The sequence below is a fragment of the Gymnoscopelus braueri genome (assembly GCF_963280865.1).
Source record: "Gymnoscopelus braueri genome assembly, chromosome: 12".
NCBI lineage: Eukaryota > Metazoa > Chordata > Actinopteri > Myctophiformes > Myctophidae > Gymnoscopelus > Gymnoscopelus braueri.
The window spans coordinates 34016808-34034672 of record NC_137614.1 but is presented as its reverse complement, the minus strand read 5'-3'; the positions used below and the strand labels follow the sequence as shown (position 1 = coordinate 34034672).

The 17865-nt window shown below is 41.5% G+C and overlaps 1 protein-coding gene across 2 annotated transcripts in view; it reads right to left on the bottom strand.

Moving 5' to 3' along the window:
- Window positions 1-17865, bottom strand: part of prkcz (protein kinase C, zeta) — a 126345-nt gene that overhangs the window by 46326 nt on the left and 62154 nt on the right. For both annotated transcript variants that reach the window (XM_080444508.1, XM_080444509.1), the window contains exon 5: window positions 10793-10878. In XM_080444508.1, the coding sequence (XP_080300634.1) occupies window positions 10793-10878 (86 nt within the window). The remainder of the gene's footprint in view (window positions 1-10792; window positions 10879-17865) is intronic.

Here is a 17865-nt window from a genome sequence, read left to right as displayed (position 1 = left end):
AGTTCAACACTGTGTACATACAGTAGCACTGAACGATTGGCTTGGTGTCTGTTACAGGGAAACTGGGTTCTGCACTGCCCCTTCACTATCCTCATGCATTGTACCCGTTTTTTTTTTTACTGCACTGAATTCAAACTTTTATTTGTACAGCAAAACTCATAAGATGTCACTCGAAAAAATAGATACAACAATAGCACACATTTCTACACTCTGAGTGTGTGTGCGCACGTGCGTGCGTGCGTGTGTGATTGATTGTTCACCCACAGAGCTGATAAGGTTGTGGGCAGGAATTCCTCAAACTTATCAGAAGACTATCAGAAGTCACCAGGCAAAGTGTTGATACAAGTCTGATTTCAGGTCTGGATACTGCCATGAGTATAATTTATGTCAACATACATACTGTACAGTGATAAGCAGTTTACCGAAATAATCAAGTAGAACAATTTTACCAGCAAATATGGTCTATGCTTCTGTAGTTCTTACTCATGACTGCGAAACAGAATACACTGGAACAATCTGCCTGCTGGCCTGAGATCTGCTGTGTCATCTTTTAAAAACAGGCTGAAGACCTTTCTACACTGTGAAACCCAGAGTGTTCAACTCTGGGTTTCACAGTGTAGAAAGGTGTGTTTAACTCTGAGAGTGTACAAGTGGAACCAAATGGACCTGTTGGATATAAGGAGCAGCACAGCCTCTAGGGGCCACTGGTGAGGCTTTTTATAGTCTTGTTTGGAAAGGGATTCATTTTAATGTTTTCCTTTATTTTACCAGGAAGGAAGATCCATTGGGATAAAAACAATTTAATCTCTTTTACAAGACCTGGCCAAGGTAAATGCGGTATAAAATCACAACACAAACTGCAATATATCAAAAATACAAGCTACAGTATTGTCGCTGTTGGACAGAAACCTTGTATCTCCATATTTCATAAATTAATGCTATTGGTAATCCTTTCATTGGTTCTCAAAGTGTGGGGAGGGGGGGGGTCCCCGGCAAAATTAGTTAATATAGCGTCACAATCATGTTAACCACTTTATCCATTTATACGTTGACTATACAAAAATAGCAGATCTACAAGCTCACAGCGAGCTTGTACATCCGCTATTTTTGAAATGTTTTGAATAATATTTAATTTCTTTTAGTTTTACATAAATCCCTGGCACAAAACCTTTTCAGATGAGGGTCCGCGGGCAAATACATATCAAATTGGGGGTCCTTGACTTGAAAAGGTTTGTGAACTGCTGCTTCAACCACTGAATATATACAGTAAGCCCTATTTTATGCTTTGTCGTATGACGGTGTCGAGCAAAAAGTAGCGAAAATATCTGATTTTCAAGTTCACAGACTTGTAGATCTTCTATGTTTTTTTCCCTTAAATATGTAGAAACATTTTGAAACCGTTATATTATGATATGACATGTCCAACATAGGGACGCCAGGTTGAAAGTGCTTAAGTCTGTCTGGTGGGTATTTGATAAACAAACAAAAGTATTAACAAGAGCTTGTGAAAGAATAACATTGGATCCATTGGAACACAGGGTATTTTTTTCCATTTCCTGAAAAGCAGCAGTTTTGCACATACAAGGTTTCTACCCGAAAGCAACGATATGCAAAATATACACACACACACACACACACACACACACACACACACACACACACACACACACACACACACACACACACACACACACACACACACACACACACACACACACACACACACACACACACACACACACAGTAAAATGAGTCTATTTTTTGATATTTTTGTAGCTTATTCCATGCCCAAGGTGTTTAAAATGTAGTTTCCCTCAGATATGTCAATTAAAAACCAACCACGTAGGTAAGAGAATGGCACTGATTAGGGCTGCAACTACTATACTGCAATTTCTTTCATAACGATTATTCTATCGATTACTTTTTCTTAATCGAAAAATCGAGAAGCACATTTTTTGTTATTAAAAATATATATAATGTATATCAATGAATTGATTACATTTTAAACCCTTTTTTATACAGTGACCTGTAATTTTTTAAATAAAAATAGCAGACAATCTCACAGCTTGTGTGACAGTTTTTGAAAGTTTAAATCTATAATGACATGCCCAAAATAGGGATCGATTACTAATCAATTATTTTATTAAATGATAAAAATGTATAAATAATCGTTTCAATCGATTAGGATGATTAACTGTTGCACCCCTAAAACAAATATGAATTCTACAAATCAGTTTGTCAGTGGCGATGTAGCTGTCTGCTCCAGTGGATTTGACAGACCATCATTCATAGGCTGTTTGCTACTCTACCAGCCTGAAGAACAAAGAGCCACAGTTCATGGGCTGTTACTATGGAAATGCTTCAGAAGCACTTCAAAGCATCTTCCCCGGTCCAAGCAAACACAGGGATTTCAGCCAGCATAAATTAATCAAAAATATTTTTGTTCTTGTTTTGTTAGTGTGTGTCCCCCCCCCACCCAAACTTAAAATCACTTTCCTCTCCTCAGCACTGTAGACACTTTGATCGGACTTTGAGAAATTTCATATCATAAAAAAAAAAAGGCTGTATCACATATTCCTTCAGTTGTTAACACACCCAAGTTCATACAGTTTTGACCACTTAAGCCGAAGTCATAAGCCGAATACACGATAGAATGTGTTTTTTCTTTTTTACTTTCCGCTTAAGACTGCCCAAAATTGGGACGCAAAGGTGAAAGTGGTAATTAATAAAGAAAAGCCAGCCAAATGAGAACATGGACTGATCAGATATGAAACCCTCCATGGGAGGGACTATAATAGTGAAACAGGGTCAACAGGTGGATGCTGGTGTAGAAATAAAGCATTAGCACAGCAAACAGTGGGAGCAGGTGAGCTTGGCATTTAAAAATACCATCTCAAGGGATATGACGACACATCACCTGACTCTGAGAGGAGGCTACTCCACTTGTCTGCCTGAACTAGCTTTGCAGTCTTGCTTGATTTCAGTCTGAATGTCACAGACAAGTACTGAGAGGTTAAAGAGACAGAGAGAGAAAGACACCTAAAGAGTAGGCTTATATAATGTTGATTTACGCTTCAAGGCCAAAATCGTCTCGTTAAAGTTCAGCCCTTTTTCTCTCTCAGCTGGCATGCAGAGGTATGTGCCCCCTGCGAGTGGTCATCACTGATTCCAGCCCCTGTTGAGCAACAAATGAGATCCCTCCGTTGCCCAGGATTTACGGAGGAGCCCCTGAGGTCTAAGCCTGATCACTGCGAGCCAAAACAACACTAATGTACTTCACACTGACTGAACTTTACTGGGCCCATAAAGCCACTAACCAGGCTCTGCTGCTAAGCGAGGGGAAAGCGATGGGGAGCACCGTGGATTGAAGTGCATTAACTGGATGCAGTGCTGGCTCCGAGGCAGCAGAGTCTTGTCCTTGACCCAGTCTGACAACTCCCCGCGGCTCTGTTTTGTAAGAGATGAGAGGACTCATGTAATCCTAGTGCAGCCGGCCTGCTGCAGCTTGGGAAATTCAATCGCTCCCCACAGCTGTACCGCGAGCTGATGAATCTCGGCTCGCCACAACTTTACATTCATGTCCAAAATGCTGCAGGGTTTCTAACCTGACACCTCGACACTAAAAAATTATGATCAACCAGACGGTGCTTGCCAGAGGTGCTGCACCTCACTGGGTAACCACTCCATTTAATGGTTACAAGATACTAAAAGGTGGTATAGGCTATATAGCGATCGCTCAAGCATTTATAGTGCATGTGCTCCATATTCAGAATGTCCTGGATTCACATTTGGGTAAGGACTGCTGGACCAAGTCGACCCCTCTCTGCACCGTCTCCTGTCTGAATGTACTATTGAATTAAGCAGAAACCACCTTAAAGCAGCAATATGTAATTAATATGTCCCCTGCACAAGACCTAACATCTACCGCTCAGACAAGAGGCGGTCCCCACTTGTCTTAAGGGGAGATATTAGTGCCTATGTGCTTCAGGCAGTACTTTTAACCCATTAAAACCGGGAAAAACATGTATCACAATCATTTTAACCACTTTAACCATATTTTATGCTTTTTGGCTATTCAAAAATAGCAGATATACAAGCTCATAGCACGTAATGTCGTGACGCGCTATGAGCTTATAGATCTGCTATTTTTGCAAATCTTCGCTTCTGGGGGTCCCTGGAACAAAAATATTTTGCTTCTGGAGGTCGGCGGCCAAATACATATAATTTTGAGGGTCCTTGACATAACAGTTTGAGAACCAAGGATATAGCTACATATGTTTTTCAGAAAACTGTTGGGATTTAGAAGACATTTTAGAATAGAACCTCAGGTCTTAATGGGTTCAAAAAGCATGCCGCTATCACACTCAGACAGGATGGAGCCGTCTTCCACGCCATGCTTGGACTGATATGCTGTTCTGCACTACACGGTTCTCCGTGTGTCTTTCTCGTGCGGACCGGCTCATTTCAGAGGCCTGGACCACTGCAAAAATGATTCTCGGCAGTTAATAAAAGCAGAGGAGATGAGAAAGGCTCATCATTATCGATCGACTCGCTTTCTCTCCCATCAGTGCTGCAGGTCATCCGAGTGCCTGGAAACAGGCCTGTGTGATGTGCAGAGAAATGATGAGCTGTCTCATCTGCTGCAGCAGGACAGAAAAAGGAGCCCACCTAGCAAAGCTTCAAGCGAGGTGTGGGTGATTAGAAATAAATACTCACAAGCTACAGTACAATACTGTAGATCAATTAGCGTCTCAAAACCTTGCCTGTGTTTGAATCACGTTTGAAAACTCACTTGTACTCCTTGGCTTTCGGGGAAGGGTGCTTTCACATTATGCCCCTTTTAGAACCAAACCGAACTGAGTCCTCTTCAAGTGGACCAAGAAGTGGGACAAAAGAAAAGGGACTCAAGTTATTTTTGTGTTCACATTGTCGGTTCACATGAAAGAGAACTCAGTTCTCTTTCTGGTCCACTTCAGCTCTGAAGGGGCCTCAGTCCTCTTTCTGTTCACATCATGTGATTCATGTGAGCTCAGACCTGTACCTGCTTTGATTTATTATGGGTAGTTTTCACCTGAAACAAGATGACCGTTGCTGTACCTTGCTGTACTTCCTAATGTACATACAGTAGACACTAGTTCAGGCTATGCACTTCAGTGCAGTTTTGTCTGCTAAAATATTGGATTTTGTACCATACTATATTGCTACAAAACCTTTTGTGGCTATCAATAATAGCTGATGGAGCATATCTACAAGCATAGAGCAGGGGTCTTCAAAAATGTTCAGGCCAAGGATCCCTTAGCTAAGAGAGATGAAGCGGGACCCCCACTCTATTGCATAAAACTGTGTTGCAGATGCTTTTCATAGATTTCATAGATAGCTTCATAGACTTGTTTGACAGCACTATCATCAGCGTTTCGTAAATATTGTTCTTTATTTGTTTACACATGAACTTTTCTATTAATAAGTTGGATTCATGTTAATGTGAATTTATTAATTTAATTATTTGGTTAAAATAAGTGTAAATAGCTCTATATTCTGATAGGTCTCATTGCTATAGCTATAGAGTAACTTTAGTACTTTTAACAGGATCAGGATAGAGAACTCAGACAGGATACAGATTAAACAAATTAAATTGGAAGTGATGACACAAAGAAATGAGCGGACAAAATTGGAACTGGAACACCAGCTGATAAATGGATACTCTCTCCTGATTGGCTGACAATTTGCAACCCACCTGAAAATGTATTTTCCGTTTAAAGAGCTGGAGAGATGAGGAGACCCCTGTGACTGAACAAACACTCTATAGCAATGATTACTATCAGAATATAGTGCTTTAACCCTTTAACATTTTGTTTTTTGTTTTAGACATAAAAATATCACTTACCCTACCTTTAAACCCTCAATACTGTAAACTTGACCTATGGCTCTGTACTTGGTTTGCTCTTTTTTCCTCTGCACCAAACCTCTTTGACAAAAATGGCAGATCTACAAGCTCACAGCGCATTACGCTGTGACTTATTGTGAGCTTGTAGATCTGCTATTTTCGGCAAATGTTCCCCCCAGAATAGGGATGCTAGGGCAGTGGTTCCCAAATAGTGGGTCCATTTTTATTGGTCGCAAGTAAATATGCCCTTTATTTTTTATATTTCCTACAATTTATTTTTAATTTCTGCCAGAAATCTGCCAAAAAAAAACACATATTATGTGCAAAGAAAATCTCCCTAAACGGTCTGAGTTCGTTTTGAGGGCTGAAAGGGGACATAATGTGAAAGCACCCGAAGATTCAGACTGAGAGTTGCTGTTTCCGTTAGGCTATGTGTTACACCATCTATGTATTTTTGCCCCCCCATCTATTGTTTATTGTTCTACTCTTAGTATTTTATATTTGTTTACTGAGTGTACAGCACTTTGGTTCAACGCTGTTGTTTTAAATGTGCTCTATAAATAAAGTGAGTTAGATTGGATTTAATGTCAATGTCATGATCTACACACAAACGCTACACCAACACAGACTGTCAGTGTTGGACATGTGATCCACTATTTAAAATAAGAGACTGTACAGTAGTCTGGGTTGGATAGGTTGTTGATTGATTGATTCTATGTATGCTGTTAGTACCTATCACCAATATGCTTGTTTATTACACAAATTTGTCGAGTTTGTAGACACAGGAATTCAGATATTTCCCAATAGCAGACCGCATTGCTATGGGAGTGGAAACTTCTAAGATAATGAGATCATTTTTGAATCAATATTTCCTGTCAAATTATTGATATTGCTTGTAAGTAGCTGTGTAATGAGTGGGATAATGTTGTCCATTATCTCTTACAGACCGTAGATGAATAAACACAATCTAACATTTTACCAAGCATTGTTAACTAATCAAAGTGAGGATTACAAGTCTCATTATACTGGCGTTTAATATCAGTATGTTCCCGTTTCTCATAATTACTTTTTTTTAAAACATAATTGCCCATCTGAGCTTAAAAACTGAACTAATCCGAGCAATATCACACTAATGTAGTGGCCCTTAACTCGAGGGACACTCTCTTAGAATTTCATATCTCTCATAATAAAATTGTTTTAACACATTGACTGCCAATCACGTAGATCTACGCGAACCGCTTTAAAGCCGCCACGTGCCAATCGCGTAGATCTAGGTGAAGTGAAAAAAAAAAAAAATCCAATTTCACCCAAAGACCAAGGAGATATTGGTTTACTTTGCACTGTGCACATACCGTTGTGAACTTCTGAGCTGCACCCTATTCCCTGAATATTGGAACATTAACCCATTAAAACTGGGGAAGCATTTATTCTTTGGCTATTCAAAAATAGCAGATATACAAGCTCATAGCGCGTCACTTCGTGCCGCGCTACGAGCTTGTAGATCAGCTATTTTTGAAAGATTGTGACAATTTGTGCAAATCTTTGAATATATATAATATATATATTCAAATCTTTGAATATATAATATATATATTCAAAGATTTGCACAGATTGTCATGATTTTTCAAAAATAGCAGATCTACAAGCTATTCTTTTAAAGCGAATATGTTAACTCTAATCTTTGCTTCTGGGGTCCCTGAAACAAGATATTTTGAGATGGGGGTCGGCGGCAAAATACATATAATCTTGGGGGTCCTTGACATGAAAAAGTTTGAGCACCACTAGAAAATAGGTTTTTCAGAAAACTGTTAGGATTCAGAAGGCATTTGTAGAATCAGCCTCAGGTCTTAATGGGTTAACATGCACACTTTTAATTCAGCTCTCATCCCGACACGTCTCTCACGGGAACAAAGCGTCAACAGAGCTCTGATGTGTGCAGCATTTTGTTTGGGTTCTTCCGCTCAGCGGCCATGAGATGGCAGTGTCACTCACGTCCCTAATAGAGTGCTGCACTGAGGCATGGCTATAGTGGAGGGGAATGGATTCTGCTTCATCACGTGGATGATGCAAAAAAAAAGAAAAGAGAGAGAGAGAGAGACCCCATTATGTCTAATGGGAGGGATTCACAAGGCGTCTTTCTCTTGCTGCAATGTCAGGGAGAGATGGGGCAGGGTGGAATGGAAGAGAGAATGGAGGGAGGAGAGACTGGACAGATAAAAGAGAGAGAGAGAGAGAGAGAGAGAGAGAGAGAGAGAGAGAGAGAGAGAGAGAGAGAGAGAGGATGCACTGAGAGATTGAGGGGAAGGAGGGAGATGGGGATGGGTAGAGAGAGAGAGAGAGAGAGAGAGAGAGAGAGAGAGAGAGAGAGAGAGAGAGAGGGAGGGAGGATGCACTGAGAGATTGAGGGGAAGGAGGGAGATGGGGATGGAGAGAGAGAGAGAGAGAGCGAAGGGAGGAGAAACATGACCTACTTCTCCTCAGCTTATTTATATGCTGAAGACAACATGGTGCGCCAACCAGGAACATGGCAACCTGCAGTAACAACAAGCCCCCTGGGCAGATGATTTAATATCCAAAACAAAGCACACATTTGCAGACTCCAAACTAAGAGGTAATGATAGGAGAACACCGATGTAGCATTACACTGTTGAGAAACTGCAAAAAAACACGGAACATCTTAGTGCTCCAAACCTCGAGTCTAACCACACAGTGCAGCTGATACTACTTGGACTGTGGTGCTGCAGATGAGAGCGAGGTGGGTTGTTTATGACCTTGGTGGAGCCTGCCAACCATTGCCAATGGAACCGTCGATCAAATAACCGTGGCTCCAGTGTGTGCATCAATGATAGCAAGAGGCACAGAGTAATGGACGCGTGACCGCAGCCGTGTGTGCTGAGTAGGCATATTGCGCCCAGTGCACTCGGCTAACCTGCTGCGCCCCGTCTAGACGGTGAGCCTCTAGCGCCCCTAGAACATTGGTTCTCAAAGTGGGGTACGGGGACCCCCAGGGGTCCTTGGGGGGAGGGGGGGCACCAGGGGGTCCCCAGCAAAATGAGTTAATTTTGCATGCATTCAAATTCAGTTTAACCACTTGAGTCCGATATACATTGGCTATTTGAAAATAGCCGATCTACGAGCTCACAAAGGGTCGCAATGCGACGCGTTGTTAGCTTGTAGATCTGCTATTTTCAAAATAAATCTTGCAAATATGTTTAACATTTGGAATATTTTTGGAAACATTTGAACACAAAACTTGTATGGGGGTCCCTGGCACAAATATTTTCAGATGGGGGTCCGCGGCCAAATACATATCATTTCGGGGATCCTTGAAGTTTGAGAACCACTGCCCTAGAAGATTATGTCCTTTTCACACCTATTCTTAAACCTCGGTCTGGCCCAAACTAACACCATTTCTTTCCCTTTCAAAAGGAGAGCTTACGGTTCAAAGAAAGCAAACACATACTGTAGTATCTTCAAGTGTAATAAGAGGTCTCTCGTGCAGCCTCTCCAATACAACCTTAACCCATTAAAACCGGGAAAGCATTTTAGATTACAGCTATATAGCAACATACATTTTTCAGAAAACTCTTAGGATTTAGAACAGTGGTTCTCAAAAATAGCAGATATACAATGATATACATGATATACATGTACATCAGATATACATGTACTGCTATTTTTTATTTAGAAAAATCTTTAAAGTGTTTTAAAAAATGTGTTTATAAATTATTATAATTTTTTTTACACAAATCTTCTCTTCTGGGGGTCCCTGGCACAAAACGTTTTCAGTTGGGGGTCTCCGCGGCCAAATACATTAAATACAAATACAAATACATATAATTTTGGGGGTCCCTGGCACGAAAAAAGTTTGAGAACTAACTGATTTAGAAGGCATTTGTAGAATGGGCCTCAGATCTTAATGGGTTAAACCAGAAGAACTGGGCCAGTGCAGAGCACATTGGTAACTAGTAATGCCGAGCAAGCAGTCTGTTCCAACAACACAACGACAAACCTGTGTGTGTGTGTGTGTGTGTGTGTGTGTGTACATGCCCGCCTGCGTATGTGTGTGTGTGTGTGTGTGTGTGTGTGTGTGTGTGTGTGTGTGTGTGTGTGTGTGTGTGTGTGTGTGTGTGTGTGTGTGTGTGTGTGTGTGTGTGGGTGGGTGGGTGGGTGTGTGTGTGTGTGGGTGGGTGGGTGTGCGTGTGTGTGTGTGTGTGTGTGAGAGAGTGAGAGTAATATGGTATAAAACAGCTAAACCAGCCACAACCAGAAGTAGAGCACCATGAATTATGCATCAATATTTCTAGACAGCTCGGTAGGGAGCAGTGCCTTGATTACCTGTCATACATAATTCAACCGCAGTATGCTTCTGAATGACTGTAACTGTACTACTCCACACAAACAACACCGCCACGCTTGATTTAGAAAGTAAGTCCCCGTACAAGATGATGTCACTGAAGTTATCGCAGTTATCAGACTGGTTGTTTAACCACTTTAACCCCATATGGGTAACCAGAGTCCCTCAGAACTCAATACTAGTGTCTTTTGTGTTTTCTGTTATTGTGGGGAAAGCTTTTGCTGAAAATAGCCGATCGACAAGCTAACAATGTGATGCAACGCGATGCTGGGGTTAAAGTGGTTAAGATGACCATCATACTTGCTATACAAGTACAAGTAAATACAAATTATAACAACAATAATTTCATACATTAAACAAAAAACATAACCTACATAATACAATAAATAATAATAACAAATGAAACCATATATAATCATAACAATGAAACGTAAAAAAAATAGCTCCCTCAGTGCATAAGCTGGTGTTAAACTGATTTAAATGTTGCAGAGCAGAATGTGGACTACACTACAGTACCACTAGTTGTGGTTCAGGACATTAATGTCACTCACCCTGTTAAAGCGCTTGGCCTGGAAGAGGTGTCCGTTGACTCGGTAGAGCTTCCTCCATCTTCTGGCCCCGCGGCGGTAGATTGATTCTAGAAGAGAGAGGAGATAGTTGTAGAGTAGGAGCATGGTGGTGGTGGTGGTGCGTACAGTACGTACAGTACGGGGGGAATCCGCGACAGCAGCGGAGATGAATGGGAGCAGTGAATGACAGAGTGTGCTGAGGTGAGGCGAGGTGTGTGCGTACAAAAGCACGCGGACAGAGAGAGAGAGAGAGAGAGAGAGAGAGAGAGAGAGAAGACGGGGACAGAGAGATGGACGGATACAGTACAGGAGGGCAGTGGAAGACCCGCCCTGCCCTGTACACCACTCTGCGGGAAGGAGGGACATCCATCAGCCTCCTACATGACACACCCGCATGCTCAAACATCACACACACTTCCTTTCCTTTCCTCCCTCCCTCCCTCCCTCCTTCTCACTCTCTCTCACTCCCTGCCCGTGCCACCCCCTCCTCGCTCTCCTGACATTTCATCTTTCAGTTCGTCCGTTCCCTACCGTGCTCTTTACACTCTCTCATCATCATCCCTCCGTATTTTTAATCTGTTCTTCCCTCTGGTCTCCCTGGTGGTTCCGGTCTCATTAACGGGACATAATGCCCCCAATTCAGACGAAAGTGTGGGCTATTTATACTACTGTATGATAATGTTGTCGGCTATTAATACAGTGACAGGTGTAAACAAGAGCATAGCGGCACAGTTGCTGTGCTCCATATGGCTGACATAATAAATAGACACATACATACACAACATAAGTAGACGGATGCAAATGAGATATCTCCTACTGTCTCTGACAACATGACAACTACAATGAGGAACACGTGAGTGCTGACGTGAAGCACTGTGGAAAAGGTTCTCTTTAAGCCAATGTGACCATTTTCAAACTGGCGTCCCTATTCTGGGCATGTCAGTGTCACAAAATTCAGGGATTATTAAAAATGTTTTTAATTATTTATTTTCAAAAGTAGCAAATACAACGAAGGAAGAAAAAAAACATCACGATGTGATCCGTTATGAAGTTCTAAATCTGCATTTTTTTGTATTTATAATGTTCTAACATTTTTATGAAGGGATTACTGACATTTCTCAGATGAGATCTATACTATCTTGTAAAAAAAAAAGAATGATGTTTAAAATACTTTACAAGTATTAATTTAAACTCATAGCAATTTATTTCCAGTTGCTGAATTCTAAAGAAAGATAACAAAAGCAAGATGAGGAAATCAAATGTGGATTGGCGGAACGATTTAATGTGATAAGATCAAATGATTCTTGAACGAGGACCCATTAACTAAACAGGTGTACCATCATAAAAAATAAGTCATTTGGATTGATTTAAAAAAGAACATAGTCATTTATTCTGGATTTGACTTCCATGGCCATTTCATCGGTGGCCTAAATGTTTGGGGAATGTTTGGGGATTCTTTCATGTCAGTGGGTCATAGTCAAAATCCTATTCTGATGCATGTTAAATGCCGTGCAGTGATGCACATTCAGCATTATTATGAAATTATCATTCAGCGAGGGAGACAGCTTCTAACTCCGCCTAATGAATTATGTTTGTGCCAGATCTGATTAGCAAAGTGATATATTTTCCTTAAGGGTAGCATGTTAGATTTCTTTTTGCAAATTAGACTGTTTTGGTCCAATACGCTACGATACAACAAAACAGCATTGTGAATCTAACCAAACATTATGATTTGTGATATGACCAAGAGATTCAGGGATAAGTATCTTTTTTGTCATCACGTCAAACACAATGTAGGCAAGTAGTGAAGATTTGATATAACAGCGTCTGAAAACATTGTGATCACGGCATGCAGCCGTAACAGACCAATGAAGTCATGTACTATACAGTACAGGAAGTGATGTCAGCACCAGCACTTGTTTGCCATTGAAGCGCTGGCTATTAAATCCATTTTAAATCAAACAATTTGGCACTTTTCATTTTGACCAGTTGGGTGTGTTTGCCACAAAATAAGCCATATACCCTTATGTACAGTAGTTAGTTAGCACAGAGGATGACACCAACGGTATCAGCAAACAAAAGACAAAATCAACCCCATCCTCCTTAAAATGACATCCCGACTCCCATGCCTCTCTATTATTTACTTGTCATCTTCACCAGGCCAAAGGCAAGTGGGGATACTGTAACAAGTTGGCAAGGGGGGAGATTATGCTTTCGTTCCTCTGTCTGTCTGTCTGTCTGTCTGTCTGTCTGCGTGCGTGCGTACGTACGTACGTGTGCGTGTGTGCGTGCACCAGGGGGGCTAATCTCACAAACCACCGTACCGATCAGTAAAATATTTCTCGTCTACGCTGCCAGTAGGCCAGTGAAGTAACTCTTTCCGCATATTATGAATTTTCTTTTTGTAACTTTTATTTTTATACTATAATTTCACTACTGTGGTGTACAATATTGACATTAATGACGGGAATAATAGCAGAGATACTCTCTGTATTGTCTCCCAACAGTAAGGTAGACAATGATCAGCTTTGCCTGGAGTCGTGTGAATCACAGACTTGAATGAACTGTACAGTAGCAAATGTTTTAAAGAGTCAGTGATGCTGTCTCCCGTATACAGGACACTGCTCTGTGCAGTTTCAAAACACTTAAACAGACACTTGGTATTTGATCAAACGGCAGAGGATTAAGGGGCAGAACAACAACAAAACATCTGTCTGGCCCCGTCTCCCTCTTGCAAGGGTGTAACGCTGCTTATCTCTGAGGTATTGCAATGTAGGCCACCAGCTCCTCTGAATGCATGGTACTCTAGTCTGTGCTCGATAGATGCACTCCCTGCCCTCATTATAGAGGAAGAACGTGTTTGCTTTGGATTAGAGTACAGGCTCTGATGACTGAGGAGAGGTGGTCTTTATGTCGCCAGTAAGCACTGAAGGACCAATTGAATCGCCCTATCCAGCTGACCAACACACACACAAACGCGCACGCTCGCACAAGCACACACCCACCCACAAACACACACACACAAACCCTCTCAAATGTGCCCTGAAGCATCTTACTTTGCAGATAGACGTTTATTGATTCAACGAGGGATCAATAAAGGTCTGTATAGTCTCGCTGATTAGAGATCTCCACCTACCGATACGTCTGTGAACTTCTAAAGGCAAAGTAGTTGCTAGAACATAGGTAAGAGTGTTCTATTATACGCCCACTGCTTTGGAAACCAATTATATCACCACCCCGATATGAAGGACCACCCTAAAGACTTTGGATTGGTTCTGCAATGCAATTTAAAAAAAAAACTCTAATGGTTTCCACCCAGTTGTAGGAACGAAAGCTGGGAGATTTTCCTCAGTTTCTAGCTGAGTGAAGCATTCAGAGACTGACTTGTGAGTCTAGACTTTGCATAGAGGCTGGGCAGATCAAATGGGGATCAAATACAGGAACGGAGAGACAAATAAAGACCTGCTCTCCAAGCTCCGTCGTCTGTGGATCCTCTCTAATCCTGTTAGCTCATGGCCTCCGAAGGGAAGAAACGCTTCGCCTCGGCAAATCACTGCAGCACGTTTCCATAGTTACCCAGTTTCTTTCTTTTTCTTTTCCCTTTCCCTGCACATGCTGGTGGGTGGGGGACCAGGGGGGGGGGGCACGCAACATGCCACTGCAGGGACACGCACACATTAGCCAATTACCGTCATTCTGCATGAGGGGGTGTGCAGGCGACCGTGGGCGAAACCACACGACACGTTACAGGTAGGCAGCTTCCACGATGGTAAAAACAGGGAGTTTGATTTAACCCATTCAATCTGGGAACGCATCTGTGTAACCACTTAAACCATTATTTTATACTTTGGCTATTCAAAAATTGCAGATATACAAGCTCATAGCACGGCACCGAGTGCCACGCTACGAGCTTGTAGATCTGCTATTTAAAAAGAATCTTGAACATTTTTGCAAATCTTTGAATATATATATTTTTTCAAGCAAACATTTTTAATTCAAATGTTTGCTTCTGGGGGTCCCTGGAACAAAATATTTTGAGATGTGGGTCCGCGGCCAAACACATTTTGGGGGGGGTCCTTGACATGAAAAAGTTTGAGCACCACTGATACAGTACCGTACGTTTTTCAGAAAACTGTTAGGACTCAGAAGACATTTGTAGAATCGGCCTCAGGTCTTAATGGGTTAAGCATCACCGGGCATTATGTCGCTCCCCCACTGACCACGTCAGCTGCTAAGAATGGAAAAGAAAAGTTAACCACTTGAACCCCAGCATCTACATTCTGGAGGGAACATTAGCCAAAAAATTGCAGATCTAAAAAGAATTTCAAATGGTTATGAAATTCAGAGGGGTGCAATACAGCCCAATGTGGCCGTACAGAAGTATACAGAAAATCAATCACATTTAGTTATACCGTAACTAACAATGTTTCAGTCAATAATACATCCGGTGTGGGGTGTACGAGTTCGTGGTTTACAAGCTACAACAATGTAGGCATTTTGAAGAAACCAATGGCTCTCCAACTCATACTGACCCCACACATGCTCACCATCAGCAAAACGTCTCAACATTTGGTTGGACTTTGTGAAGAGTAAACACACAGACGGTACTTAAGTAAAATGTTGAGGTATTTTTCACTTTACTTGAGTATTTCCAATTTTCAATACTTTTACTTCTACTCCATTACTTTTCAGAGGCAAATATTGTACTTTTACACCATTGCAATTATTTGTAAACTTTAGTTACAAGTTACTTTGCATATAGCATATAAATTATTATATTATCAAACATTCATTAACCACTTAAGCCCTATTTTATACATACTGTAGGTACTGTAGGCTATTTGAAAATAGACGATCTACAAGGTTGTGAGCTTGTAGATCTGCTATTTTCAAAAGAAAATGTACTTTTACTTTTGGTACTTTAAGTATATTTTGATGCCAATACTTTTGAACACAGGCCTTTTATTTGTAACAGAGTATTTCTACATTGTGGTATTGCTGCTTTTACTTAGGTAAAATATCTGAGTACTTCTTCCACCACTGACACACACTCGCATACGTACGCACGCGAACACACACACACACACACACACACACACACACACACACACACACACACACACACACACACACACACACACACACACACACACACACACACACACACACACACACACACACACACACACACACACACACACACACACACACACACACACCATATTAGATGTCGGTCACTGTGCATGTGACAGAATCATAAGCTGGCGACACATCAGAGGGTCCCCAGCAGCAGTGGGAGTGAGGTAGGACAAGCTGTCCGGCATGTGCTCTGGTTGTCTCTCTTTGTATGTGATGACACATAATGAGGAGATGACTAATTAGGTGAACCGCCATTGTCCATCATATTTGGTTTCATGATTTCATATCTGAGCCCTTTTTAAAGGACCATAGCAGTGGTCTAGACACTTCTATGTTCAGCACGCTTGAAATTACAGAACCATTTTCCAAAGCATATCTTTGATATACATTGAATTCCATTATTTCAGGATGGTAGGAAATTCAAGTTGCAAAGAAGAAACTTGATTGAGATAGCTAATACAACAAATTAAATATCATACTACTGTATGTATGTTACCATTGTGTTTTAATGCATTTTAAAGTGCAGATTGATTTAGAAAGTCTAGCCGAAAATAGTCCCAGGATAAAATGTTGATGTATTAACAAAATTCAAACATCCATTAACCAACATTGAGTTCAGGTGAGTTCCACGCTGTGCATAGGCAGTGAAATATATTGACACCGGTATGAATATTTAATAGAACTACAGTACCACCTGTAGACAAATACAGGAAAACATAATATTGTTTTTAAAATGATCAGTCCCATGATCTGACAAAAACTAGGCTAAGTGCCAAGGTCAAGCATTTTTGCAGACGTCAACTGCCTTTTCTTTCTATTTTTTTAATTAAATTTTTTCTATTTCTATTTTCTTTTTCTGATGACTTTTGAATAGAAATCATGAAACAATCAGTGTGGCGAGGCTAAAGGCATTCTTTATAATCCACCGTGAAGTGCAGGGATTACATTAGCTGCTGTTGCACACCATGTCCAATTAAAAAACTATTTAGGAATGAGAGGGGAGGACTGGTCCTTGTTTATCACTCGCTGAGGCCTTTCCCCGCTGCTTGAGGGCAGTGTGATCTGAGACAGGCAGGACGCTATTGTAGCTCCCAGCTCGTGCCCCCCCAACAATGCCAGGCACGCACATGCACAAACAAACGCACACTATTCAGGCAGCTAGACTAGAGAGCGCATTCTCTCTCTCAGAAAACGACACTTCCACTGGGCTCCTGGACCAACACAAACAGTCCCGCCCCACGACAGGCAGACAGACAGACAGACAAGTGTTGCATCGCTCCCGATACATCACTCAGTGCCAAAGCGAGAGAGAGGCAGTGAGGAAGGAAGGAACAAAGGCAGCGCTGTCGATAAAGAGAGAGAGAGAGAGAGAGAGAGAGAGAGAGAGAGAGAGAGAGAGAGAAGGTGAGAGAGAGAGAGAGTAGTCAGAGAAAAAAAGACCAGATGCTCTCTGAGGAGGAGTCAAATACAATACTACTACACCTCCAGATGCAAACGTCAGAGCACATAATCCTGCCATGCTGTCCCAGCGAGGTTAAAGCACAAATGAAGAGGGCTGTTATAGTGGCAGATCCACAGACCCCAGTAGAGACTTAAGCCCTATTTATACTTTGTTGTATGTTGGTGTCGCGCGCTGATGATAGATGATATACAAGCTCACAACACGGAACGGATGCGATGCGTTGTGAGCTTGTGGATCTGCTATTTCGGCACACGACACCATTGTATGGTGGAGCATAGACTAGGCATTAAGGGTGGTACTAGGGAGTGACTCCTGGACAGGACATTTGCCAGGGCCTGACTCACTTCCAGACATTGTTCGTTGCACTAGCAGGAAAGCGATAATATGCTCCCTTCCTCAAGAACCCTTCTAAATAAAAAATGAATTACACTACAGGTCATCATGCGATTGGATA